At 40.6% G+C, this 27589-nt stretch overlaps 1 protein-coding gene across 2 annotated transcripts in view; it reads right to left on the bottom strand.

Annotated features, from left to right (window-relative positions):
* The window catches only part of CTBS (chitobiase), a 66263-nt gene that overhangs the window by 12310 nt on the left and 26364 nt on the right, over window positions 1–27589 (bottom strand). The window contains exons 5-7 of one of the 2 annotated variants that reach the window (XM_054667547.2): window positions 15129–15209; window positions 3434–3572; window positions 2781–2989 (exon numbers count right to left, since the gene is read on the bottom strand). In XM_054667547.2, the coding sequence (XP_054523522.1) occupies window positions 2781–2989; window positions 3434–3572; window positions 15129–15194 (414 nt within the window). In that variant the 5' untranslated portion in view covers window positions 15195–15209. Of the gene's footprint in view, window positions 1–2780; window positions 2990–3433; window positions 3573–7082; window positions 7457–15128; window positions 15210–27589 lie in introns of those variants that run through there. The other variant, XM_513520.7, reaches the window with a different exon arrangement.

Here is a 27589-nt window from a genome sequence, read left to right as displayed (position 1 = left end):
TTTATTCTAGCAAAACTCTTTTTAGGACTTCTTCAAAGTTCCCTTTATAATTCCCTGAATATTAGCACTTTACAATTATAAGCTTTGCTCAGTAGTTTTCCAACAAAATAAGTTATGAAATAAAATTATTACATATTTGTTCCTATTTTATCACTGCCTCTTATTACAAAATGAGAGGTATATTATAGTAATAGAGAAAAATAAATGACTACCTCTAAGCAAGTAAATTTCAAATCCATTTTGTAAGAGTGTTTTCACCAGGATTTTCTCTCACAGTTAATCTCATATTTTTGAGATGGTACTATTATTATATTAGATAAGAAAGCAAAAGACTTGGGTGCTAGTGTCAGCTGTCTTATAGTTAGGTCTGTATCACTGCTAAGTCAATTAAAGCATCTGAATTTTTCCCACCTATAAAAATGAGGGTGTAGAAAGAACTCTTTAAGGCATTTATTTGTAGCTCTTTAATTCTGTGACCACAATTCTGTAAACTAAAGTTATTATCTTATCCCCAAAACTCATTCCCCCCTCTAGATTATCTAGTCATTTTTTGTTGATTACCAGTTTAAAAATTTTGGGGCCATTTTCTGATTCTTTCTTCCCTTACTTCCAAAATCTAACCTCACGTCTCCCTTTGGGTGGCATCTCACAGTTATTCTGCCCCTTCCTTTCCATTAATTAATTCATTTAATATGTATTTATTGTACACCTGCTGATTTAGGATTATGTCATCATCCAAATCCAAACTAAATCCCTTGATACTGTATTGTTCAGTTAGCAGTCCTTACTCATCTTCCTTTCTCATCTAGTTTTACATACTCCTACAGAATAGTTTCCCCAAACACTATTTTACACACATAACCCATTACACACAGAATAAAATGCACAGTCCTCAGCCTGACATTCTGGATCTTCCACAATCTGGCCTACCTTTGCAACTGTCCCTCCCACTAATTCACCTAACATGAACTTGACATGTAGCCCAAATGGTTCTCCTCACCTCTCAAGAGATAGAAAGAGATATTCCTACTGCAAGGATTTTGCTCAGTCTCTTCCTCTCTGCTCTTTCACTACAGCTTCATCAGGATTGTCAAATAGGTTGTTTCCCATACATTCCACACATCAATTCTAACCTATTAGTAATCACTATCTAGAGAATGAAGGAAAAGTTTCTGAGGCCAAAATGTGTGAGGAGGAGAAGGGGTATTGTGGCCTGTATGCCAGGTATTTGCTATTCTTAATCTACATTGTACTCTCCTGACAAGTTGAATTCCATACTGACAGATCTTCCCTATTTGCATAAAACCACAGAAATGTCAGTCCTCATATTGCTTTTTACCAGTAATTCTCAAATTATTTTACCTGTAATTTTCAAATTCATGATGACCAACTCTACCAGAATCCCCTAGGACACTTGGCAAAAATACAGTTCTCTAAGCTCTATCCCAGACCTACTGAGTCAATCTCAGTGATATGGTTTGGATCTGTGTCCCCGCCCAAATCTCATGTTGAATCGTAATCCCCAATGTTGGAGGTAGGGCCTGGTAGGAGGTAACTGGATTACAGGGGCAGATTTCCCCCTCCAGTGCTGTTCTCGTGATAGAGTTCTCACGAGATCCGATTGTTTAAAAGTGTGTGGCACCTCCCCACTCTCTCTCTTTCTCCTTCTCTGGCTGTTTGAAGTGCTGATCCTGCTTTGCCTTCCACCATGACTGTAAGTTTTCCTGAGGCCTCCCAAAAGCCAAGCAGATGTCAGCATTATGCTTCCTGTATAGCCTGCAGAACCATGAGCCAATTAAACCTATTGTCTTTATAAATTACCCAGTCTCAGGTATTTCTTTATAGCAATGTGAGAACAAACTAATACACTCAGGATATTTTAAACAAGCACTCTCAGGTAATTCTGAGACAGGTTTAGGAATCACTGGTTTATAATACTCATAATGCTCTATACTGGAATACATTTTTAAGCATTCTGTTAGATATCAAGGAGCTGCACCCCGTCTTCAAAAAAAACTCATTGTCTAGCCTATTACTTCTTAACTATAATCACCAATGAAACTTTTTTAAAATTGTGGGCTCTGGGATTACCCAAAACCTTTTGAAAAATCATTTCTGGGAGTGAGTTCACAGTGTGCATGTGTGTGGAAAAGTAAACACATGTTTACTTTTTCTTAAGACCTATGGTTATCTTGATATGTGGCCAAGTTTGAGGATCACTGATCTGGGTTCACATTATCCTCTGTTACCCATCTGTTGTCTGGCAAGATAGCTTGTGTTGTTACCTTCTGCTCTAATCATGTTCATTATGGCAGTGGGGAAGCACACTGCCTACTGTTATAGCTGTCACAGTTCTGTGTAGTTAGTCCTTTAAGCTTTACTGGGCCTTGGGTGCAAGTAATTCAGAGACTGTGGAGCAAGTGATACACTTCCCCAGAACTACCTCTACTCCTGGGTTGTTTCTGTCCTGCATTGGTAAAAGCTGGTTAGGCACCCCCCTTGATTTTTGTTCTCCCATTGCCTAACACTTCTAACTGTGCTACAAGGCAAGTAGTGGGGTAATCCCAGTGTTGTATTTTGATGTGAATAGAGAATAGATTTAGTGCTTTAAAATTCCTTAAATAAGAACACCAAAGGCTCCAGAAAAATTTTTTAGGAAATAAGTGCTGAAACTCTTTCCCATTGCATTACTACAAAACAAAGATTATATTAGTTATACCCTCATGAGTATATTCTGATATGGAAAATATGAGGTTTCCAAAAAATAAATGAGTTTTTACCTGTGATCCCTCAATTTCACGATGGAAAGAGTCTGTAGTTTCTTTGACTAAAGCAGTTAATGCGTCATATTCAGGTGATAAACAATTAACTTCTTGCTCTATATCTATATTAATTCCATCCATATATTGTGTTTTGGCCAAATTAAGTTTTTGAGCTATCCAGGATGCTCTGAAAGCAGGATCAATGATATCCTTTAAGGATACATCTCCTGTGGAAGAAGTATATATCTTTTGAACATGTATGCAAAAACATTTCATTATTTTGGAAGACTAAGCCCTTAACTGAAGTTTTCCAAATGGAGAAAGAATATATCAAAGTAACAGAAAGCCATTACTCATGAATCTCCAAAATAACCATTATAAATCATTAGTAAAATTGTTCTGAAGTTAGAAACAGAAATTGTGGACTATGATTAAGTAAAGGTCATAAGGCTAATTTGGCAGTTAACATTTTGCTCAAAACCATACAGTGGTTTAATTCTTTTAAAAAGATCTGTGTTTGTGAAATGAATTACACAGTATCTAAGATTAATTATAGGATCCTAACAAAAACACATAAACATAAAAGGAATTTTTTGGAACGTCGGGACTATAGCAAGTGATACAGATAAAATTTCCCAATTGCTGGACACATAGATCTGGAAACAACATACCTTTAAGTACTACTCTGGCTCCTTTTGAATGAGCGTAGCACATAAGTTCTGAGTCATATTTTCCAAATGTTGCCACAGTTGTAATCTGTGACCAATCATAAGATTTCCAAGTTTTCTGTCCAACATCAAACACAAAGACCTGCCAGAACAAGGATGAGCACCATCATTTAAACCAAGAATATTATGCTGACCGTCCAAAATACCGTTCATCAAACATCACCATACACCAAACACTATGGTGGCAGTGAGAGTACAAGTGCATAAGACATAGGGGTCCCAAGATAATTGGTGGCAAGGGTAATTAGCCAGGCTGGGAAAGAGGGGAAGGATGGGCCAGGAAGAAGAGTGGCAAGTGCCAAGGCCTGGAGGCAGAGACAACATGGTGGTTGCGTAACTAAATATTTAGTATGGCCGACGTCTAGAATTTGGGGAGAGAGCATTAGTGAAGGACTAGAGAGTGGTAGGCATGGATTAAATCATGAAAGGCCTCATAAGCTCTGTTGAGAAGTTAGTACTACCTTGTTTATCCTGAGGTAAAGGGAGAGAATAAAAGCATTTTTAAAAGGGGAAGGTATGAATTTTAGAAAAATATTTTCAGCTGCAGTGGGAAAAGGATTAAAGAGACACCAAAACTGGAGGCAGAATACAGAAACTGTTGGAGGAATCCAAGTAAGAGATGTTGGTGACCTCAACTAAAATTGTGGAGCAGTGGAGTTAAGTGAACAGATCTGGAAGATCCTAAGGAGGCAAAATTGACAGGACTTTGTGACTAATTGAATGAGTAATCAAAGGAGAGACGTTTGATAATACTCAAGTTTCTGGCTACTGCGGATGGAGCCATAAATACTACATTTACTGTTTTTTGTTTGTTTGTTTGGTGAAGCTAGCTTCTTAGAATAGTACCTAGGTCAAATTCTAAGGCACCTGATGTTGTGTTTCTCTGATATTTTCTTCCCACAGTTAATTCAAGAAGCACAGAAGCCTCACTGATTATTTTTATATTATTCCAAGGCATTAATTCATTGATTTGGCAAATATTTATTGAATTTCCAATAAAGTACAAGGAGAGTATTTTGCTAGGCTCTAAGGAGATAAAGATTAATGAGAGAGACCAGGTCCAGTAAGGAGTTAACTACTTAATTACAATGGTATTAAGGACTGTAGGGGTTACAGGGGGCCACGCCAGCATATAAAGGGGACCTGCTAGCCAGATGGAGCACGAAAACTTTTCTGAGGACTACACACTTTCGGAGAGGGCTGAAATCAGCAGAATGATGGAAGAGATGTACCTATGGACAAAAGATTGCATTCTCAACTGAGGGAAGGAAAAGCCCAAAGGTCGCTACACCTCAGGAGAATTCTGAGATTCTGGAACTGAAAAAGGTCAATGTAGGTAGAGCACAGAAATCCTGCAAGTATGTGGAACTGGATAAAACCTTTAAAGTCGGTAGTGGAAAGAGTAGGACTTCCAAGACCACTGAAGATGTTGTATTTTATCTTGGGATCAGTGGGAATCAATTAGAGTTTTAATTCAGGGGATATGCATTACAAAAGAGATCACTGGGTCCTTGTGAGGGGAATGAATGAGGGAGAGGCAGTGGGGATAGTAGCTGTAAAAGTTAAACCAGGCATTTCTTAATTTTTTAATTTTTTTTAACTTTTCAGAATTATGCATAACTCATTTTTTCTGCTAAGCAATTGCCCACTGAAATAATAAAAATTCATAATGTGAAATTAAGTGGCCCATTGTTTTCTGACTCATATTTCTATCAAAACTTCTATTTTAGTTCTGATAATTAAGATTCTATTTGTTTAAAAAATACTAAGAGCCTGTGATATAACAGATATCCTTAAAAAAAAAAAAAAAGCTGGGTGAACTAATTGAAAATGTAAGGTGAAAATGCCATGTAGTCTAGTTTTTGTGTTTGAAAAACATAGAAAACGCCAGTAGAGAAAAAGACCATTTACCACGAAGATACAAATAAGCATAATTTTGCTTCTTTGAATAGTTGGTTTTCAAAGTGCCCACAGATATTGCCTAACCCACTAAGTATTGGGTACTACAATAAATCTTTCAGGGTTTTTTTTTTTTTTTTCTTTTTTGAGACATAGTCTTGCTCTGTCGCCCAGGCTGGAGTGCAGTGGCGTGATCTTGGCTAACTGCAACCTTCCGCCTCCCAAGTTCAAGCGATTCTCCTGCCTCAGCCTCCCAAGTAGTTCGGATTACATGTGCCCGCCACCACGCCCAGCTAATTTTTGTATTTTTAGTAGAGACGGGGTTTCACCATGTTGGCCAGGCTGTTCTCGAATTCCTGGCCTCAAGTGATCCACCCACCCTGGCCTCACAAAGTGCTTCTCAATCTCAAAAAGAGATTGAGAAAATTAAGAAATGTCTGGTTTAACTTTTACAGCTACTGTCCCCACTGCCTCTACCACCGCGCTGGGCCTCAGATTGTATAAAACATTTTAATTGGGAGGCCATTATGCTGAAACAGCTCCAACTGCCTTGGATTTCCTGCTTAAGCAAACTCCAGCCCAAGGTCAACAGTGAAAGGAAACTTAAGCTTAACCTATCAGAAACTGCCAACTAACCTCTAACTAGTAATTTTCCACCAAGTCATAGCTAAATAAGGCAAACAGTCATAGCCAACCAAGTAATTATTTTCCTTTGCTTCCCTGTTCAGCCTATAAAAGCCCATGCTACTAAAGCAGACCTCTCTGAACCCCTTCTGGTTTAAGTACTGCCGATTCATAAGTTGTTCTTTGCTCAAATAAAAAACGTTATCCTACTTTGTCTGAAATCTTTCTTTTAATAAGATGTTAGGTTTCCACACTAGGCAGGTTCTCCATAAACACTTTCACCATTTTTATTTCTTCTCCTAAGTCATGTATATATACTTTTTTACTGGCATCTAAGTGTTCTGCCTCAGATTAATGTACTAGATTAAGAACTAGGAATCATGCCTATTTCTACAAAAGAATCGTTCTTTGGATTAAGCCTTTGGACCTTCCTGATGTCATCCAATTCCTGCTTTCAGTCATCGAAGTGGGCAGTCAGGTGGTTTTAATATTGCTCCAGAAGGTGTTTGATTAAAGTTGCCAGAAGCCTTACAAATTGTTATGTAGATAGAAGGAAAATGTACTGAAAGCTATTTTTTTTTTTTACCACTCTTCATGGGTGGTTTTGAGGTACTTTAAAGGAAAGGGCCAGCAGGTATAGAAAACTAAAGGTAAGCAAAATACTCTGCATTCTAATGTACTGTTGGAGTGCTGAGATTCTTTCAAACGAAATCCTCGTTCCTTGGAAACAGAAATGGATTATCCTACCTTGTTTGCTTTTTACACCCAGAGTGCTTCCGCAGAGGCACAGCAGGGGAATGAAAGGAGCTTGCCTTAGGAGGCAGATCTGGTTTGAACACTCGCCTGCCTACGCAGGCACTTACAGGCTGTGAGGCCTGAGGAGTTACTCAACTTCTCTGAGCCCGAGCTTCCTCATCTATAAATTGAAGGATCCGTAAACAGGAAGGCCCTCATCGAGTGGTCAAAGCTGGTTTCGGCGCCCACGGCACCTCTCCTTAGGGCTCCGTTCTACCTAACTTCTCTTCGTGCCCTGAAGCCCAGACCTAGAGGAGCAGAGGAAGGCGCTGACCTCGAAATCTGGATGGTGGCGAATCGGGTGGCAGAGCTCAGGCTCCTGGCATGGGCAGTCGGTCCCGGCTGCGAGCCGCAGCGCCAGCAGCGCCAGCAGCGCTAGACCCGGGACGCCGCTTGGCGGGCTAGAGACGAGGCGCCAGCGTCGAAGCTGCGGCCGGGACATGGCAGCAGGTCTAGCGGGCCGGAGTGGGTTCCTACCGCCTAGGTGGGCGGGGCCTGCTGCGCGTCGGGGCAAGAAGGGGCGGGGAGGGGCGGGGAGGGGCGGGGCTCCGGGGCGGGCGTGGGAGGTCCGGGCTGCGGGCGTGGGAGGTCCGGGCTTCGAGCGTCCCCGGGCGCTACCGGTGGGTGAAGTTAAGTGGCTGCTGGAGCGTCTCGGGGGACAGCCAGTGTCTGCGGCGCCGAGAGGGCCGTTCGTGGACTCAAATGGGTATCACCCCTACCGTTTATAGTCCTTCCAATAGTCTGCATCTCGTTTTGTCGTGGCTGGTCGTGTACTCCTTGTGGAGTCTGAAGGTACAAGGGGATCCCCAAAATGGAGAAGTGGGTGTCTTTGGAAGGGCCTACTGAGTAACATGGTTGGAGTGGCCAAAAGACTTTGTTTTTCTTTTGCTACTCAAAAGAAAGCTGGAATACCAAAAATTTTTACTTAACGGATATCAGGTCTTAGTTAAGATCGTGGTTTGAATTCAAGCATCTAATTTTGCCTACTCTCCTGTTAAAAATCAAGTTTAACAAGCTAAACACAAGGACAAAGAGATAACAGCAACAAAATGTTGGAAGCTGGAGAGCACAAGTATGAGTATGAGAGGTAAATCGGAAAAGGGGGAGATTAGTCGAAGGCTGCTCAAGGACTCTGATTGCTAGATCCTTTTTCCAGCTTCGTGTCTCTGGGCAGCTGCCCCTCTTTCCCACCCACGGGCTCCCACCCCGGCTGAATTCCCTGAAGGGGATAAATTCTCTGCTGAGTGGGTATTCCACCTAAAACGGAGAATAAGTGGCTTTATGCCTACTGAAAACTGAAACCCCTCGCTGTCTGATTAACCTAAGAGGCTGAGCAAAGATACTGACATCGGGTTTTCTGGACAAATCATACACCCAGATCACCCTACAGTGAAATTCAAAGTTAAAAGCACCAGCTATCTACTTGGAGCTTCCTCTCTTTGTCCTTTTTAATTTTTACTTTTAATCATGGACAGCAACCAAAAAAATCCAATAATGTAGAAAGAAGGGACCCAAACAACAGACAAAGGAATATGGAGGAAGCAGATGCTGCAGGGAGAACACTTTTAAAAATTCTCATAATAGCCCCAGAAAAATAAGAGAAGATGAAGCCACAACAGGGTGCAATAAAAGGGGTAGGGGATTTTTTAAAGTTACTAGAAATAAGAAAGAAGTGAAAAAACTATTAGTAGAAGATAACACTGAGGAATGTAGAGCAAAAACTCTGAAAGATAAGAAAATTGGAAAACGCAGTACAGAGGGGATGAAATAAATAATTCTTAAGGGTGCTTGAGAAGCAGCATAGTACAAATAAGAAGAAATAAGTAATTTGGGTTGGGCACAGTGGTTCATGCTTGTAATCCCAGCACTGTGGGAGGCCGAGGTGGGCAGATCACTTGAGCTCAGGAGTTCGAGACCAGCCTGGCCAACATTGTGAAACCCCATCTCTACTAAAAATACAAAAATTATCTGGGCATGGTGGCAGACACCTGTAATCCCAGCTACTCGGAAGGCTGAGGCAGGAGAATCGCTTGAACCTGGGAGGTGGAGGTTGCAGAGATCACACCACTGCACTCCAGCCTCAGCAACAGAGTGAGACTCTGTCTCAAAAAAAAAAAAAAAGAAAAGAAAAAAGAAAAAAAGAGAAGAAATAAGTAATTATCAAGGCTCCAGGACTGAAGAATACGCGTTTTCAGAATGAAAAGCTGGGCCAGGCACTGTGGCTCACACCTGCAATTGCATAACTTTGGCAGGCCAAGGCAGGAGGATTACTTGAGGGCAGGAGTTTGAGACCAGCCTGGGGAACATAGACCCTGTCTCTACAAAAAATAAAAAGCAAAAAATTAGCCCTGTGTGCCAGTGTGGTGGTAAAAGCTTGTAGTCCCAGCTGCTCGGGAGGCTGAGATGAGAGGATTGCTTGAAGCCGGGAGGTTGAGGCTGTAGTGAACTATGATCATGCCACTGCACTCCAGCCTGGGTGACAAAACAAGATCCTGTCTCAAAAAAAAAAAAGTACAATTGAACCTCCATAACCAGAGGTTCCACATCCATGGTTTTAACCAATGTCAGATAACAGTATTTAAAAATAACAAATAATACAGCAATTTAAAAATGCAAATAAAAATACGGCAAGAGCACTGTCAACATAGCATTACATCGTATTATAATTAATCTAGAGATTATTTAAAGTACAGGAGGATGTGCATAGATTATGCCATTTTATATAAGGGACTTGAGCATCCATGGATTTTGGTATCTGGGAGTCCTGGAACCAATCCCTCAGGATACTGAAATGTAACTGTATGTTTTTAACATGAATGGTTGCACTGAATCGAGTTTTCAAGGAAAAGAGCCTTCTGACTCATAGAATCAGACTGTATTCTGTGACACAGAAGAAAACACATATCTACCTGTCTTAGGGATCCCTAAGATCATCTCCAGGTTCAGTGATGCACTAAAAGAACTCATAGGACTCAGTTGTACTCACAGTTAAGATTTATTACAGCAGAAGAATATGAAGCAAAAGCAGCAAAGGGAAAAAGTGCACAGGAAAAAGACAGGAGAAAGCCAAGCACAAGCATCACGTTGTAACATGTGTGAAGGGCTGTCTGCCATGGAAGCTCATTAGAGACTCAGGGAACAGCAGGAACACTCCCAAATCCACCTACAGGCCAACCTTTAGGAAGCAGGCCTTTCTAAAGATAGCAGTCTTAGGCCTGTTACGGTAACTCTTTTCTGCATACTAACCAAATGAAGAATTCCTACATATTTGTATTGAATTTTATATTGGTGCTGTACATTCTATGGGTTTTGACAAATGTATAATGATGTGTATCCAGCATTATAGTATCATACAGAATAGTTTCACTGCCCTCAAAATTATCTGTGCTCTACCTATTCATTCATCTCTCCTTGCTAACCACTGGCACCCACAGATTTTTACACTGTCTCCAAGTTTTGCCTTTTCCAGAATGTCACATAGTTGGAATCTTACAGTATATAGCTTTTCAGATTGGCTTCCTTCACTTAGTAATACGCATTTATGGTTCCTCCATGTCCCTTCATGGCTTGATTGCTCATTTCTTTTTAGCACTGAATAATACTTCATTGTTTGGACGTACTACAGTTAATCCAATCCTGCAGCATCTGCTTCCTCCATATTCCTTTGTCTGTTGTTTGGGTCCCTTCCTTCTACATTATTGGATTTTCTTGGTTGCTGTCCATGATTAAAAGTCAAAATTAAAAAGGACAAAGAGAGGAAGCTCCAAGTAGATAGCTGGTGCTTTTAACTTTGAATTTCACTGTAGGATGATCTGGGTGTATGATTTGTCCAGAAAACCCCTGATGTATTTATTCACCTACTGAATGGATTTTGTGTTATCACTTTTTTGAATTTCACTGTAGGGTGATCTGGGTGTATGATTTGTCCAGAAAAACCCCTGATGTCAATATCCATTCACCTACTGAAGGACATCTTGGTTGCTTTCAAGTTTTGAAAATTATGAATAAAGCTGCTATAAACATTCATGTGCAAGTTTTGTGTTATCACTTTTTTTTTCCAGACAGGGTCTCTGTCACCCAGGCTAGAGTGCAGTGACTTGATCAAGCTCACAGCAGCCTCCATCTCCTGGGGTCCAGCAATCCTCGCACCTCAGCCTCCTGAGTAGCTAGGACTACAGGTACATGCCATCATGCCTGGCTTTTATGTATTTATTTATTTATTTTAGTAGAGGTGAGGTTTTGCTATGTTGCTCAGGCTGGTCTGGAACTCCTGTGCTCAAGGAGTCCTTCTGTCTTGGCCTTCCAATGTGCTGGAATTACAGGCATGAGCCACTGCGTCCAACCCTGTGTTATAACATTTTTAAGCCAAGGAGAAATGTTTGTTTTTGACAACTTAACCGTATCTAATTAAATGTTTTATTAAAACCATTCACGTGGGCCGGGCGTGGTGGCTCACACCTGTAATCCCAGCACTTTGGGAGGCAGAGGCGGGTGGATCACAAGGTCAGGAGTTCGTGACCAGCCTGGCCAATATGGGGAAACCCCGTCTCTACTAAAAATACAAAAATTAGCTGGGTGTGGTGGTGCATGCCTGTAATCCCAGCTGCTTGGGAGGCTGATGCAGGAGAATTGCTTGAACCCGGGAGGCAGAGGTTGCTGTGAGCCCAGATCGTGCCACTGCACTCCAGCCTGAGTGACAAAGTGAGACTCTGTCAAAAAAAAAAAAAAAAAATTCACAATTCTAACACTGTACATCCATCTAGTTGATCCATTGATTCATGGTAGCATGCCATAGAGCAAATAACAAATATACAATAGCTACATAAAATATAAAAAATTTAGGAATAAATATAATGTGCAAGAATGTAAGACCTCTACATAGAAAAGTATATATTTAATAAAGTATAAAACATTATTGAAATGTTAGAAGATGTAAGCAAATAAAACATGAAATATTTGTTGGGGGAGGAGGATTGTTGTTTTGTTTCATTTTTCTTTTTTCTGTTTAGTTTTGGTGGAATTTGATAAGCTGATTCTAAAATATATAAGAAAATATAAAAATAGTTGTGACATTGCTCAAGAACAAGGTGGGAAGTCTTCTACATATTCTCAAGACTTAAAAAGATTAAGTAATAAATTCCACTCACTATTGGTGCAAGGATAAACAAATGAACCAATGGCACAGAGTAGAGAACTCACAAAAGATCCATGTGTATACACTTGATTAATGACAAAGGAATCACTGCAGAGCAGCAGAAAAAAGATAATGTTGTGACAACTGGATATTAATATGGAAAAAATCTGAAACTTGACCTCTACCTCACACCATATACAAACAACTCTAGGTGATTTCTAGACTTCAATGTAAAAGGCAAAACAACAAAGTTATCAGAAAATAATATATAGAATATTTCATGATCTCTAGAGAATAAACCCTTACATGAAGCCCGAAAACTATTAACTACAAAGGGAAAAGATCAATACATTTGGCTACTCAATATTTAAGAACTGTTTATCAAAAAACACAAGAGAGTAAAAAGCCACAGTATGGAACAAGGTATTATTTGTAAAATATATAACCAACAATGGACTGGTGTGAAGAATATATAAAGAACTCATAAAAATTCAAAGAAAAAAGTAAACAATCAAGAGGAAAATGGCTAGGAAATCAGAACACTTTACAAAAGAGGATATCTGTATGTTCAATAAACATATGAAAAGATGCTTAATCTTGGTAACCAGGGAAATGTGAACTAAAACCACAATTAGATACCACTACATACTCATTGGAATGGCTAAAATTAAAAAGACTGGTAATACCAGCTATTGACAAGAATGTGAAACAACAGAAACTTTATACATGGCTGATGGTAGAGTATAAAATAATCATTTTGAAAAATAGTTTGGCATTATTTACTGAACTTTAAGATACACATCCTCTACGAACCAGCAGCTCTGCTTCATGGAAATGAATGAATGTATGTGCTCCACATAGAAACATGGTATCCCTTAAATGCAGAAAAGGCATTAGATAAAATTCAGTACTGGTTCACCTAAAAAATTCTTAGTAAATTGAGAATAGAAGGAACAATAGAAAAAGAACCCAAATCATTTTGTAAACATCATACTCAATGGGGATATCATAATAGCATTCCCCTTAAAATCAAGAACAAGTAAAGGTGCTCATTATCACCACTTCTAATCAGTATTGTACTTACCAGTGAACACAAGTGAAAGAAAGAAAAGGCATAAACATTGAAAAGAAAGAAATAGTCATTATTCACCAAAGATAAAAATAACTACATAGAAAACCTAAAAGATAAAAGAATCCTTAATAAATTACTAGATGTAAGAGTTTAGCAAGGTCGCTATATATTAAGTCAACCTAAATCAATTGCACTACAAACTGAAATAAAATTAATATTTAAAAGATACTATTTATAATGGCTAAATATATGTGGAACTTAGGGACAAATATGACATGTCTATCTGTGCAAATGTTTATGGAGAAAATCCTAAAACTTACTGAAAGACATTAAAGAAGACCTAAGTACATTTTTAAACATTTATTTATAATTTATATTTTTCTTTTCTGAGAGAAATGGGAAGAAAACCTTTGGAAGGTTTTAAGCAGGGAAGTAGCTTAGTCTGATTTACATTTTTAAAAGATCATTCTGACTGGTGTATGAAAGATGATTACAGAGAGGCTTGTGGAAGAGACCAGATAAGCTATTGGAGTGCAAGTGCAGGGCTAATATTTAGCTGGCAAATACTGGTACTGTGGCCTGGATTCTTTATGGCCAACATTTGCTGACTGGATGCAGTTGGTTGGCACCATGCTGTGCCATTAGCAGTTGTTAAATATTTTGATTATTTCTCAGCGTTCCCATGAGATTTCAAGGTGGCTCAAACCAGGCTGGCAGCAGTTGTCATCTGGATATGTTGGCTGATAAAGGATATCTTCTGTAGGAACAGGTGGGAAGACTCGCTGATGTGGTAGATGTGGGGGTTGGAGGAAAGAATAATCAAAGAAAGCAATGATGTTGTCTGTCTTCTCCACTAGCCTGTGCACTGCTTGAGAGCAGAGATGATCCCGGTGCAGTTTTATCCCCAGCACCTATCCCTCTACCTGCCACTAAGAGGGTAAAAACATTCCTGCTGAATGAAATTGCTACATGGGGACATGAGTGCAGATGTAGAGGTGTCAGTGTGGTCTAAGAGTGAGCACTATAAGATAAGAAAAAACAAGCAAGAATCAAGCCCTTTATATGTAGTCTAAATAGGACCAAGATCTCAGATGACCATCCCAGTAGGAGTGGGGTAGAAAGTTAGTGGAATTTTTATTTTGTTTTGTAGAGATGGAGGTCTCACTATGTTTCCCAGGCTGGTCTCAAATTCCTCCTGGCCTCAAGCAATCCTCCATCCTCATCCTCCCAAAGCACTAGATGTGAGCCACTGCAGCTGGCCAATTAGTGGCATTTGACCAAGGAAAAGTTTGAGGATGAAAAGCACTGGGACCTCAGACAGGAGCTGTGAGAGATTCAGTCCCCTGGGACAGTGGGTTACAGGGGTCAGGAAGCCCAACTCCTGAGGAACAATTCAGAAAATTAATTTCAGAAATAATGGCTTAAGGAATGGAAAATAGTATCAGGAATGCTAACAAAGTGGGTCAGAGTGAAAAAAGTGGCAATGCTGACCTGAAAATGGAGGAGCCACACTGGCTGATAATGGAGGAGCAACACTGGCTGAATCCTATGCCTAAGTGTTCATGACATCAAGACCTTCTTATGCACCTTGCCTAGGAAGGATTTCTTCCACTGCCTAGGACAGAACTGAGCATAACGCATGAGAGTTAAGGAAGCCCAGCTGCTGGGGTAGATAGAGGCTCAGGGAGTGAGGAAAGCCAGGTGGCCTTTTCACCTATCAGCTGTCTCCTCATCCCAGGAGCCTGCAAGAACCCAGACGGTGATTTGTAACCACTTGCTTAGTATCCCCCAGACTCAACACAGTGCTTGGCACACAATAAGTGCTTAATAAGTTTTTACTTTTTGTAAAATTTAAAGATTTTTGAAATTCAAAATTTATTGGGTTTGGCACATTTAAGGTCATTCTTTTCCAAATCTCAAAATGGGATGTTAGAAAACCTTAAAACTGATGGGAGGACATTATTTTCACATTACCAAATATCCAGTTAAATATGTTTTGTGATTTCCCACTAAAAAACAAAATAAATTAAAGACAAAATAAATTTAAATAAAGTTAGCTCAGAGGTCCAAACTCATGGATTACAAATTCACGTGGAGCACTGCGTTTTTCCTACTGGAATGTGATGTGTGAGCACCGATGTTTCCACCAGATCCTCCGGCTTGTGGATTACTCCATTCATCAACACCAGTGGATCCTAGAAGAAAAGAATATTTTGAAAGTGACTTTGTGTCTTTGGGGATGCTCTTCTTTAAACATCAGTAGGAATAAACATTCTCTTTATGGCTATAAAGGAAATTAAACATCACAGACCCCAGAAAATAATAACAATTAAAATACTAATTACAACATGAGTTTACATTTATTTTAACACCCCCCAAACACAAATAAAAATTTAAAAGATGTAAATTCTCTTCCCAGAACCAATTATCAAAACAAAGATTTCACTTTAGCTCTCTTAGGAGAAGATAATACTTAAGCTAACTAGAAACAAGAATGAATTAATATATTTCTACTTTTGGTAGATTTGAAAAGTGTAGTTTGAAATACAGTTTCTGAGAGAAAACTGGATTTATTTTCCTCATTCTGAAGTCTTCTTTGTGGTTGTTGGTATCACCATTCTTTCATATTCTTAAGCTCAGTGCCTAGAGAGGATTTTGGGTTTTGTTTTGTTTTGTTTAACTTTTTCCTCTCCATTACCTGCTATGATGCTAATTCAAATCCTTCTTAGTTGGTAGTAATGGCCATGTAAGGCAGGGATGATTCTCAACCCTATTTTACAGATAATCAAGCTAAGCACATAGGATGACTGCCCAAGAAGCAAGTGACCGCAATGGTGAAGCTGGGCCTCCACCCTGCCGTCTGGCTGACTTCAAGGCCTGCACAGGCTCTTAAGCTGCATCCTGCTTGCTGCCTCCAAGCTTTCCTGACTGCAGCCTTTTCTCCAGTCGCTTTTGATAGAGGAGTTAAGAAGAAATTACTTAGGCAGATAGTGAGGGTATGGAAGTCCTCGGTAAGGTTTTCCTTTTAATGAAAAGCAGCCCCAAATCATTTTCCTTTCTAACAAACAGCAGCCTGTAAAATCAAGCTGCAGACATAGATGCTGGCAGTTGTGCCAATCATGTTCAGAATGGTGGCTCCCTTCTCCCTTCTCTGCCAGCCATATGTACAGTAAGGAGCAGACAAGATGGCTCGGGCCAAGGGTAAAGTTGATTTGCATAATAAGATTAGGGTGGGGCCCACCAGCTTTCCCCTGCACTATGTGAACATCACGCCTGACTGAACCAATCTGTGAGCCCTATGTAAATCAGACAATGCCTTCTCAAGCCTGACTATAAAATCCTGCGAGTCCACTGCCAGCCAGTCTTTCCTCTGGGAAGTCCCCTCTCTCTCCCTAGAGAGAGCTGTTTTCCTTTCTCCTTTCTTTTTCTTTTGCGTATTAAACTTCCACTCCTAAACTCCTCATGTGTGTCCCTATCCTAAATTTTCTTGGTGCGAGACAATGAACCATGGGTATTCACCCCACACAACGTAGCCGCTTCACTTTCTTCTTAAATTTACCCAGACTGATCTTTCTAATTCCCTGAGGCCACTTGTCATTTTCCTGCTTCAGAACCAGCAGGAACTCCCGAATCAAGTCCGAATTCCTTTGCCAGACTTTTACCATTTCTCTGTGATCTGGCCTAATCTGGACAAGTCTGTATTTCCGCCCTGCAGGCCCTTCTCTGCAGTGGGGTGGTCGGCACTTGGCCTCCTTTGTGTCTCAAGCTGCGAGGCTCCCTCCCCCTTCAGCCTCTTGGCTTCACTCTAGTTTCAGTCTTCTGTGCTTTATCGTTTCTCATGCTGCACTCAGGCGCCTCCCTACAACTTCAGAGACTTAACTGATCTCTAAATTCTTTCATATGTGTCAGTCTTAGCTCCCCTAAAAGAGGCTCAGAGCCTATACAGCAGTCGTTCTTAAAATGTAGTCCCTGACCTGAAGCATCAGTGTCACCTAGGTGCCAGTTAGATGCACATCTTGGTCTTCACCCCAGATGTTCTGAATGAAGAATACTCTCAAACCTGAGCATGCATTAGAATTTCCTGAAGGGCTTGCCAAACCCAGATGACTGGGCCCACCCTTACAGTCTCTGATACAGTAGGACCAGAGTGAGGCCAGAAAAATTTGCATTTCTAAAAGGTTTCCAGGCAATGCTGATGCAGCTAATCTAGGGACCACACTCTGAGAACCCCTGCTATAGAACTTAGCAGGAAGCTTGCCTCAGTTTAATTAGAACAGAATATTTCAGTGGTTTTCCATCCAAAATCTGATTTCTGTTTCAAAGATTGATTATAGACTGCTGGGATGACACCTCAGGTTTGAATCTAGGTGGAATTCCCACATATTGAAATGTTTTTAGAGGCTGGGTGGTGTAAGTATTCTAATGCAGGTGTCAGCTGGGGGCAGACAGATTAAAAGTACAATGTAAAATGTAGAGCAGTGGACTCTGTTCCAAGTATGTAACATCCTTTTACTGATTTCATTCTCAAAACAACCTATGAGGCAGTTTCCATTATTATCATTTCTAGTTTACCAACGAACAGGCACCAGAGCTTAAATAAAAGAAGATTTCATATGGGTAGTAAGGTTAGAGCTAGGATTTGAACTGTGGCAATGTAGCTCCAAAGTCCATGAATTTGTTTTTTGTTTTTTGGGGTTTTTTTTGGTTTTTTGTTTTTTTGAGATGGAGTTTCACTCTTGTCACCCAGGCTGGAGTGCAGTGGTGCAATCTCGGCTCACTGCAACCTCCACCTCCCTGGTTCAAGTGATTCTCCTGCCTCAGTCTCCTGAGTAGCTGGGATTACAGGCACCCTCCACCACACCCGGCTAATTTTTGTATTTTTCATAGAGACAGGGTTTCACTATGTTGGCCAGGCTGGTCTCGAACTCCTGACCTTGAGTGATCCACCCACCTTGGCCTCCCACAGTGCTGGGATTACAGGTGTGAGCCACCACACCCAGCCAAAGTCCATGATCTTAACAGCTGTGCCATGCAGTCTCAATTTGCTAGCTACAAGAGCAAGGCTTAAGCTGCTGAGGTGCCTGGGAGCCCCAATCCTCCCTGCCTTTGAGCAAGTAACTTGTCAGCTTAGATGGAGGTGCACAGCATCCCAGGGCCATTTTCAGTAACCACAGTAGCTCTTGGTAGATGGTGATGGAGGATCTTTGCTCCTTAGCTTAGCTAAAACCCGGGTTCTTGTCCCATGACCAGGAAAAATTAGGTAGTGGACACGTTAAAAGGTGAGAGAGCAGAATTTATTAAAAGAAAGTTGTCAGCGGCCAGGTGCATTGGCTCACGCCTATAATCCCAGTACTTTGGAAAGCTGAGGTGGGCAGATCACTTGAGGTCAGGAATTCGAAACTAGCCTGACCAACATGTTGAAACCCCGTCTCTACTAAAAATACAAAAATTAGGCATGGTGGCGCACACCTGTAATCCCAGCTACTCAGGAGGCTGAGACAGGAGAATCACTTGAACCCAGGAGGCAGAGGTTGCAATGAGCCAAGACTGTGCCGCTGCACTCCAGCCTGAGTGACAGAGTGAGACTCCATCTCAAAAAAAAAAAAGAAAAGAAAAGAAAAAGAAAGCTCTGAACAAAAAAGAGGGCATCCTGAAAACAGGCTTCCACCTCACAGATTGAATACCAGACCACCAGACCACCAGACCACCACACATGAGCTGAAGAGTCCAGGCTCCTCTCCACTGCACAAGGCACACATTCCTGGGAGCTCCACCCCACTCTTCCAGTGCACAGGTGGGCCCCCAGTCCATTGTTGGCATGCCCAGACAAGGCCCTGGGCAGATTCCCTCATCTGCACAAAAGCATCTGACATAAACACTTGTGAGGTGGGTTGGAGATTCTCCAGGTACCCTTCCTTAGCTGCCTCCTGCATCTATCAGTGGTAATTTATGTTAGATAACATGCCTATGCCTACAGTCTGTTTTACTAAGATGGAGAAAACGGTTACCATTAGGGGGACTCTGGTAATTACTGCTTCCCCTGAGCTAACATGCCTTAATGCTTTCTGTGCATTAATGTCACCACTCTGACACAACCTAACACTCTGTCAGCAGCATGAGCCAGGATGGCTTCCAGAATCTCCATGGGCTGTCCTCACCACACCTTTGAATAGCAGCTCTCAAAGTCTCACCTTACATCCATCTTTCCCTCTCTATAAAAAGTGCTTTTCAGCCTTTGCTTGGGTCTTCCAGTATAACAAGCTCACCATGTCACTAAGCAGTCAAGCCTATTTTAAGGGAACTAATAATTACACAATAGCTTTTTTACCTTGAGCTGGAAATTGTCTACAGTAACTCGAATTGGTCTTGACTCAACCTCTTGGGGACCCTGAGAACAACTATGATCCTCTTTCCACATGGTACTCTTTCTGTATTTGATGATAAACAGCCAATATTGCCTCCTCCTTTGCTTCCCAAATCTTTCCTTCCCTAGGCTACATAAATCAATTTCCATCTGTTGTCGCTGATATAACATAATTTCCTTTTCACCATCCCATCCTCAACCATCCCACCCACATCCCTTTTAGATGAGCTCAAAGGATCTGGTGCAAAGACAATCTGTACAGTGCAGGTCAGGCATGATCTGGTCCATGCAGCATACAGCAGAATTGCTGCCTCGTATTAGCTGACATGCTTTAATGCTTTCTGGGCATTAATGATTTCTTAGCTTTCTGGGCAGCCATACTCCTGTTGGCTCATTATAAATTCATCATCAGTGAAGCCCCTTGCTATGTCAAGTTGACAAGAAGTATTGTTCAACTAGATCTCTTTCAATTTACCTTTTACCCATACAGCAAACTTGTTTAAGAAATGACTGTACATTCATCCCTTGAAATTATGTCTTATTTCAACGAGTCCATCCTGAATGCAAAGACTCAGAGACGATGTGTCTTTGTGTACTCCAATTAGGGAAGTTTAGAAAACAAGCTGACAACCTGTAAACATAACACTTCAAAATGGCTTTTGTTGGCATGGATGACCACTGAAAATGTATCCACTTAGAAGCTGCCAAATAATGGAAACTAACACAGACTGAGACTGCCCTGGCGGCCAGGCCTTCTTGCTGGTATGCCAGGATTGGCTGAAGTGAGAAGCCACTGGAATCCTCTTGACAGGCTATATGCAGCTCATCTTTATGACTTTTTGCCACAGGTCATACACTGGGAGGACAGTCACAATATTTCATTTGGTGTCTATATTAGTTTACTAGGACTGCCACAACAAAGTACTACAAACTGGGTGTCTTATAAAACAGAAATGTATTGTCTCACAGTTTTGGAGGCCAGAAATCCAAAATCAAGGTGTTGGCAGAGTTGGTTCCTTCTGAGGGCTATGAGAGAAGGATCCATTCCATGCCTCTTCTCTTTGGCTTGTAGGCGGTCATCTTCATGTTCAGTTGGTATCTTCCCTGTATATGTGTCTGTCTCCAGATTTTCCTTCTATAAGGATACCAGTCACATTGGAATAGAACCCATCCTAATGACCTCATTTTAATTTGATAAAGAGCATATCTCCAGCCGGGCGCAGTGGCTCATGCCTGTAATCCCAGCACTTTGGGAGGCCAAGGCAGGCGGATCACGAGGTCAGGAGTTCAAGACCAGCCTGGCCAACATGGTGAAATCCTGTCTCTACTAAAAATACAAAAATTAGCTGGGTGTGATAGTGCGTGTCTGTAATCCCAGCTACTCAGGAGGCTGAGTCAGGAGAATTGCTTGAACCTCAGAGGTGGAGGTTGCAGTGAGCCAAGATTGTACCATTGCACTCCAGCCTGGGCAACAAGAGCAAGACTCCATCTCAAAGAAAAAAAAAATACCATATCTCCAAATAAGGTGATGTTCTCAGGTACTACGGGTTAGGACTTCAAGATATGAATTTGGAGGGGGACAGGGGACACACAATTCAACCCATAAGAGTATCCATGCACCAGCCACCTTGGAATGTCAGTTTCTTCTACAGGGCTCAAGACTCTGGGGAGTCAGGAACAGGACTGTCCTGTATTCTGGTTGATTTTAAAATATTAGAATTTTGCTTTAATTGCCATATAGACTATGATGATAGTGAAGCTGATGGTGATGCTAACTGTGGTGAGGACAGTCATGGTAGTGGCAATTAAGAACTGCATTTCAGTACTGTGCACAATAGTATAATGATGGCCTAAAAGAACTGCCAGGCTTCAATGTGCTCCACATGTTTCTGCAGCCAGAAACATATATCCCCATAAGGCAGGGGTTAGGTCAATTAATCAGACTTAATTTTACAGAGAGATAACATGTCTGCAAATAACATTTCTGGTTCTTAGTGTATTGATCTTTATCATCCTACAATTCCATTGGTATTGGTACTGCACTTTCAGTACCTTTAATTTCGGACAGAATCAAAATACTTGAATTATACTCCAGGTCAAGTCTTTAACAGCTATATGGCCCTAGGAAAATTACCTTACCTCACTGGTTATTGAAGAGAGGAAAGATAGAAAGAAATTGGTGTTCTAGATTATGCATTCATTTCTGGATTCAGTTTGCATAAGTCAGTCCTTCTGAGGCTCACAACTTGGGGTAACTGAGGAAGTCAAGGTAATGCAAGGTCAGGTCCAGGGCAGTAGTCATTGCTATCTTGCCCGCTGTGCCCCTACCTGACATTGCACCTAAGTCTCAAGTGGGATTTTTATAGATTGCAAAATCTAAGACAACTTATACACCCATTTCACTACAGGGAGTCCACAGATGTATCTGCTTCCTGTAAACTAGTGGCACACATTCTTCCCTGAACTACTCAGGAGAAATCTTGTCAGCGCATGAAATGTGTTGTATAAATTCAGTGATAAACTGGTGAAGGACCCCGCTATATTCACCAAAAGAATGTTGCTCAGGAAAGTTAACTTGCTCTCTTAGCATAAAAGTAGGCATTTGAGATATTGGCAACTCAAGGAACAAGAGCGACATTTCCCTTCATATCTGTTGCTATTAATGATATAATAATGATCACAAACAATATTATTAATAATTAAAAATGTCATTTTTTCATCCATACCAAAGAGATTTTTTGTTATTTGGTTCTCATTAATTAGATATATAATTTAAATGGGCCCTATTTCCCATCCTCTTAAATATGTGAATAACCACCATATGGTAAGGTACTTACCTTACAAGGATGAACAACTGGACTTTATCAAATAAACCTGGGCCAAATGATGCAAATCATGCTGTATATGGTTCCAATACTGGGTTTTGCTCAGTTCCTCTGCTTTCCAAAAGGAGTCTACCTGCCTTCAGAGTCCTTCATGTGATCATTATACTGGAAAAACCCAGGCAGCTAGGGTCTGGAGTGGACCCTCAGCAAACCACAGCAGCCCTACAGAAGTGGCCAGACTGTTAAAAGATAAACAGAAAACAACAACAAAACCCCACAAAAACCTCATCCAAAGGTCATCAATCTCAAAGATCGAAGGTAGATAAGCCCACAAAGTTGAGAAAGAATCGATGCAAAAATACTGAAAACTCAAAAAGCCAGAGTGCCCCTTTTCCTCCAAATGACCACAACACCTCTCCAGCAAGGGTTCAGAACTAGACTGAGGCTGAGATGAATGAAATGACAGAAGTAAGCTTCAGAAGGTGGGTAACAACAAACTTCACTGAGCTAAAGAGGCATGTTGTAACCCAATGCAAAGAAGGTAAGAATCATGATAATACATGAGCTGAGAGCCAAAATAGCCAGTTTAGAGAGGAATATAGCTGAACTCTTAGTGCTGAAAAAGACACTAACTTCACAAGGCAATCTAATGTATTCATAGCAGAATAGACTAAGCCGGTGAAAGAATCTCACAGCTTGAAGCCTATCTTTCCGAAATAAGACAGGCAGACAATAATAGCAAAAAAAGAATGAAAAGGAATGAACAAAACCTTTGACAAATATGATATTATGTAAAGAGACTGAATCTATGATTGATTGGGGTACCTGAAAGACATGGGGAGAATAACCAAATTGGAATACTTAAGGATATTATCCAGGAGAACTTCCTCAACCTACCAAGACAGGCCAACATTCAAATTCAGGAAATTCAGAGAACCCCAGTAAGATATTCCACAAGAAGATCATCCCCAACACACATAATTACCAGATTCTCCAAGGTCAAAATGAAAGAAAAAAATGTTTAAGGGTAGCCAGAGGGAAAGACCAGGTCACCTACAGAGGGAACCCCATCAGACTAACAGTGGACCTCTCGGCAGAAACTCTACAAGCCAGAAGAGGTAGGGAGAGAATATTCAACATTTTTAAAGAAAAGAATTTCCAACCCAGAATTTCATATCTGGCCAAACTAAGCTTCATAAGCAAAGGAGAATGCTGAGGGAATTTGTTACCACCAGGCCTGCCTTGCAAGAGCTCCTGAAGAAAGCAGTAAATATGGAAAGGAAAAACTATTACAGCCACTACAAAAACACACTGAAGTACACAGACCAGTGACACTATGAAGCAACCACATAAACAAGTCTGCCAAATAGCTAGCATCATGATGATAGAATCAAATCCACACATAGCAATACTAATCTTAAGTGTAAATGGGCTAAATGCCCCAATTAAAAGAGAGTGGCAAGTTGGATAAAGAACCAAGACCCATTGGTATGCTACCCTCAAGAGACCTATCTCACATGCAAAGACACATATAGGCTCAAAATGGTTGGAGGAAAATTTACCACAAAAATGGAAAACAGAAGAAGCAGGGGTTGCAGTCCTAGTTTCTGACAAAGAGATTTTAAACCAACAAAGATCAAAAAAGACAAGAGCATCATATAATGGCAAAGAGTTCAATGTAACAAGAAGAGCTAATTATCCTAAATATATATGCACCCAATACAGGAGCACCCAGATTCATAAAGCAGGTTCTTAGAGACCTTCAAAGAGACTTGGATTCCCACACAATAATAGTGGGAAACTTTAACACCCTACTGAAAATATTAGACAGACCATTGAGACAGAAAATTAACGAAGACATTCAGGACTTGAACCCAGCTCTGGATCAAGTGGACCTGGTATATATCTATAGCACTCTCCACCCAGAGACAACAGAATATACATTCTTCTCATTGCCACACAGCACTTACTCTAAAACTGATCACATAATCAGAAGTAAAACACTCCTCAGCAAATGCAAAACAACTGAAATCATAACAGTCTCTCTGGTCTGAGAGACTGAGTTCTTACAATCAAATGAGAACTTATGGAAACTGAACAACCTGCTTCTGAATGACTCTTGGGTAAATAATGAAATTAAGGCAGAAATCAAGACATTCTTTGAAACTAATGAGAACAAAGATACAACATAGCAGAATGTGTGGCACACAGCTAAAGCAGGGTAAAGAGGGAAATTTATTGCACTAAATGCCCATATCAAAAAGCTAGACAGATTTCGGCCAGGCTTGGTGGCTCACGCCTGTAATCCCAGCACTTTGGGAGGCCGAGGCAGGCAGATCACAAGGTCAGGAGTTCGAGACCAGCCTGGCCATTATGGTGAAACCGTGTCTCTACTAAAAATACAAAAATTAGCCAGGCATGGTGGCAGGCGCCTGTAGTCCCAGCTACTCGGGAGGCTGAGGCAGGAGAAAAGCTTGAACCCAGGAGGCGGAGGTTGCAGTTAGCTGAGGTTGTGCCACTGCACTCCAGCCTAAACAACAGAGCAAGACTGTCTCAAAAAAATGCTAGACAGATTTTAAGTTAACAACCTAACATCACAACTAAAAGAACAAGAAAACCAAGAGCAAACAAACCCCAAAGCTAGCAGAAGACAAGAAATAACAAAGATTAGAGGTGAACTGAAGGAGATAGAGACATGAAAAACCCTTCAAAAAATACATGAATCCATTAATTTTTGAAAAAAAAAAATGAAATACATAGACCACTAGCTAGATTAGTAAATAAGAAAAGGCAGGAGATTCAAGTCAACACAATCAGAAATGTTAAAGGAGATATCACCACTGGCCCTACAAAAATACAGCCATCAGAGTTGTTTTTATAAACACTTCTATGCACATAAACTAGAAAATCTAGAAGAAATGAATAAATTGCTGGAGACATACACCCTCCCGAGACTGAATCATGAAGAAATCAAATCCTCGGATAGACCAATAATGAGTACTGAAATTGAGGCAGTAATAAATAGCCTATCAGCCCCCAAAAAAGCCCAGGACCAGATGGATTTATACCTGAATTCTACCAGAGGTACAAAGAAGAGCTGGTGCCATTTCTACTGAAACTATTCCAAAAAAATAGCAAACAAGGGACTACTCCCTAACTCATTCTATGAGGCCAGCATCATCCTGATACCAAAACCTGGCAGAGATACAACAAAAAAGAAAACTTCAGGCTAATAACCTTGATGAACATCAATGCAATAGTCTTCAACAAAATACTGACAAATCAAATCCAGCAGCGCATCAAAAAGCTTAAGCAGGCCGGGTGTGGTGGCTCATATCTGTAATCCTAGCATTTTGGGAAGCCAAATCAGGTGGATCATTTGAGGCCAGGAGTTCAAGACCAGTCTGGCCAATACAGCAAAACCCTGTCTCTACTAAAAATACAAAAAAAAAAAAAAATAGCTGGGTGTGGTGGCATGTGCCTGTAGTCCCAGCTAATCAGAAGTTGAGGCATGAGAATCACTTGCTTCTGAAAGGCAGAGGTAGCAGTGAGCCTAGATTGTGCCACTGCACTCCAGCCTGGGGGACAGTGAGACACTGTCTCAGTGGTGGCACACTCCTGTAATCCCAGCTACTCAAGAGGCTGAGACAGGATAATCATTTGAACCCAGGAGGCAGAGGTTACAGTGAGCCAAGATTGTGCCACTGCACTCCAGCCTGGGTGATAGAATGAGACCCAGTCTTAAAAAAAAAAAAAAAAAAAAAGCTTATCCACCATAATTAAGGAGCTTTCATCCTCAGGATGCAAGGTTGGTTCAACATATGCAAATCAATAAATGTGATTTATCACATGAATAGACCTAAAGACAAAACCCACATGATTATCTCAATAGATGCAGAAAAGGACTTTGATAAAATTCAACATCCCTTCATGTTAACAACTCTCAATGAACTCAGTATTAAAAAAAATACCTCAAAATAATAAGAGCTATATATGAGAAACCCACAGCCAATATCATACTGAATGGGCAAAAGCTAGAAGTATTCTCCTTGAAAACTGACACAAGACAAGGATGACCTCTCTCACCACTCTTATTCAACATAGTACTGGAAATTCTGGCCAGGGCAATCAGGCAAGAGAAAGAAAGAAAGAAAGCCTATTCAAATAAGGAGAGAGGAAGCCAAACTATCTTTGTTTACAAATGACATGATCCTATATCTAGAAATCCCCATTTTCTCAGCCCCAAAACCTCTTAAGCTGATAAGCAACTTCAGCAAAGTCTCAGGATGCAAAATCAATGTGCAAAAATTGCTAGCATTCCTGTATGCAAACAACAGGCAAGTGGAGAACCAAATCATGAATGAACTCCCATTCACAATTGCCACAAAAAGAATAAAATACCTAGGAATACAGCTAACAAGGGAAGTAAAGGACCCCTTCAAGGAGAACTACAAACTACAAACTCAAGAACTACAAACTACAAACTCAAAGAAATCAGAGATGATACAAACAAATGGAAAAACATTCCATGCTCATGGATAGGAAAAATCAATATGTGAAAATGCCCATATACTGCCCAAAGCAATTTATATATTCAATGCTTTAATAAAACTACCATTGACATTCTTCACAGAATTAGAAACAACTATTTAAAAATTTATATGGAACCAAAAAAGAGCCCGAATAGCCAAGACAATCCTAAGCAAAAAGAACAAAGCTGGAGGCATCATAGTACCCAACTTCAAACTATACTACCAAGGCTACAGTAGCCAAAACAACATGGCACTGGTACAAGAACAGACATATAGACCAGTGGAACAGAATAAAGAATCCAGAAATAAGGTCACACACCTATAGCCATCTAATTTTCAACAAACTTGACAAAAACAAGCAATGGGGAAAGGATTCCCTATTTAATAAATGGTGCTGGAAGAACTGGGTAGCCATATGCAGAAAATTGAAACTGGACCTCTTCTTTACACCATACACAAAAATCAACTCAAGATGGATTAAAGACTTAAATGTAAAACTCCAAACTATAAAAACCTTAGAACAACCCTAGAACAAAATCTAGGCAATACCACTCAGGACATAGGCATGGGCAAAGATTTCATCATGAAGACTCCACAAGCAATTGCAACAAAAGCAAAAATCAACAAACGAGATCCAATTAAACTAAAGAGCTTCTGCACAGCGAAAGAAACTATCATCAGAGTGAACAGACAACCTACAGAATGGGAGAAAATTTTTGCAATTTATCCATCTGACAAAGGTATACAAGGAACTTAAATAAATTAACAACAACAACAAAAAAATTAAAAAGTGGGCAAAGGACATGAACAGATGCTTCTCAAAAGAAGACATACATGTGCCCAACAAACATATG

The sequence above is a fragment of the Pan troglodytes genome, chromosome 1 (genome assembly GCF_028858775.2).
Source record: "Pan troglodytes isolate AG18354 chromosome 1, NHGRI_mPanTro3-v2.0_pri, whole genome shotgun sequence".
Lineage (NCBI taxonomy): Eukaryota > Metazoa > Chordata > Mammalia > Primates > Hominidae > Pan > Pan troglodytes.
Note: the sequence above shows the minus strand (reverse complement) of the source record. Positions and strands in the feature narration are given on the sequence as shown.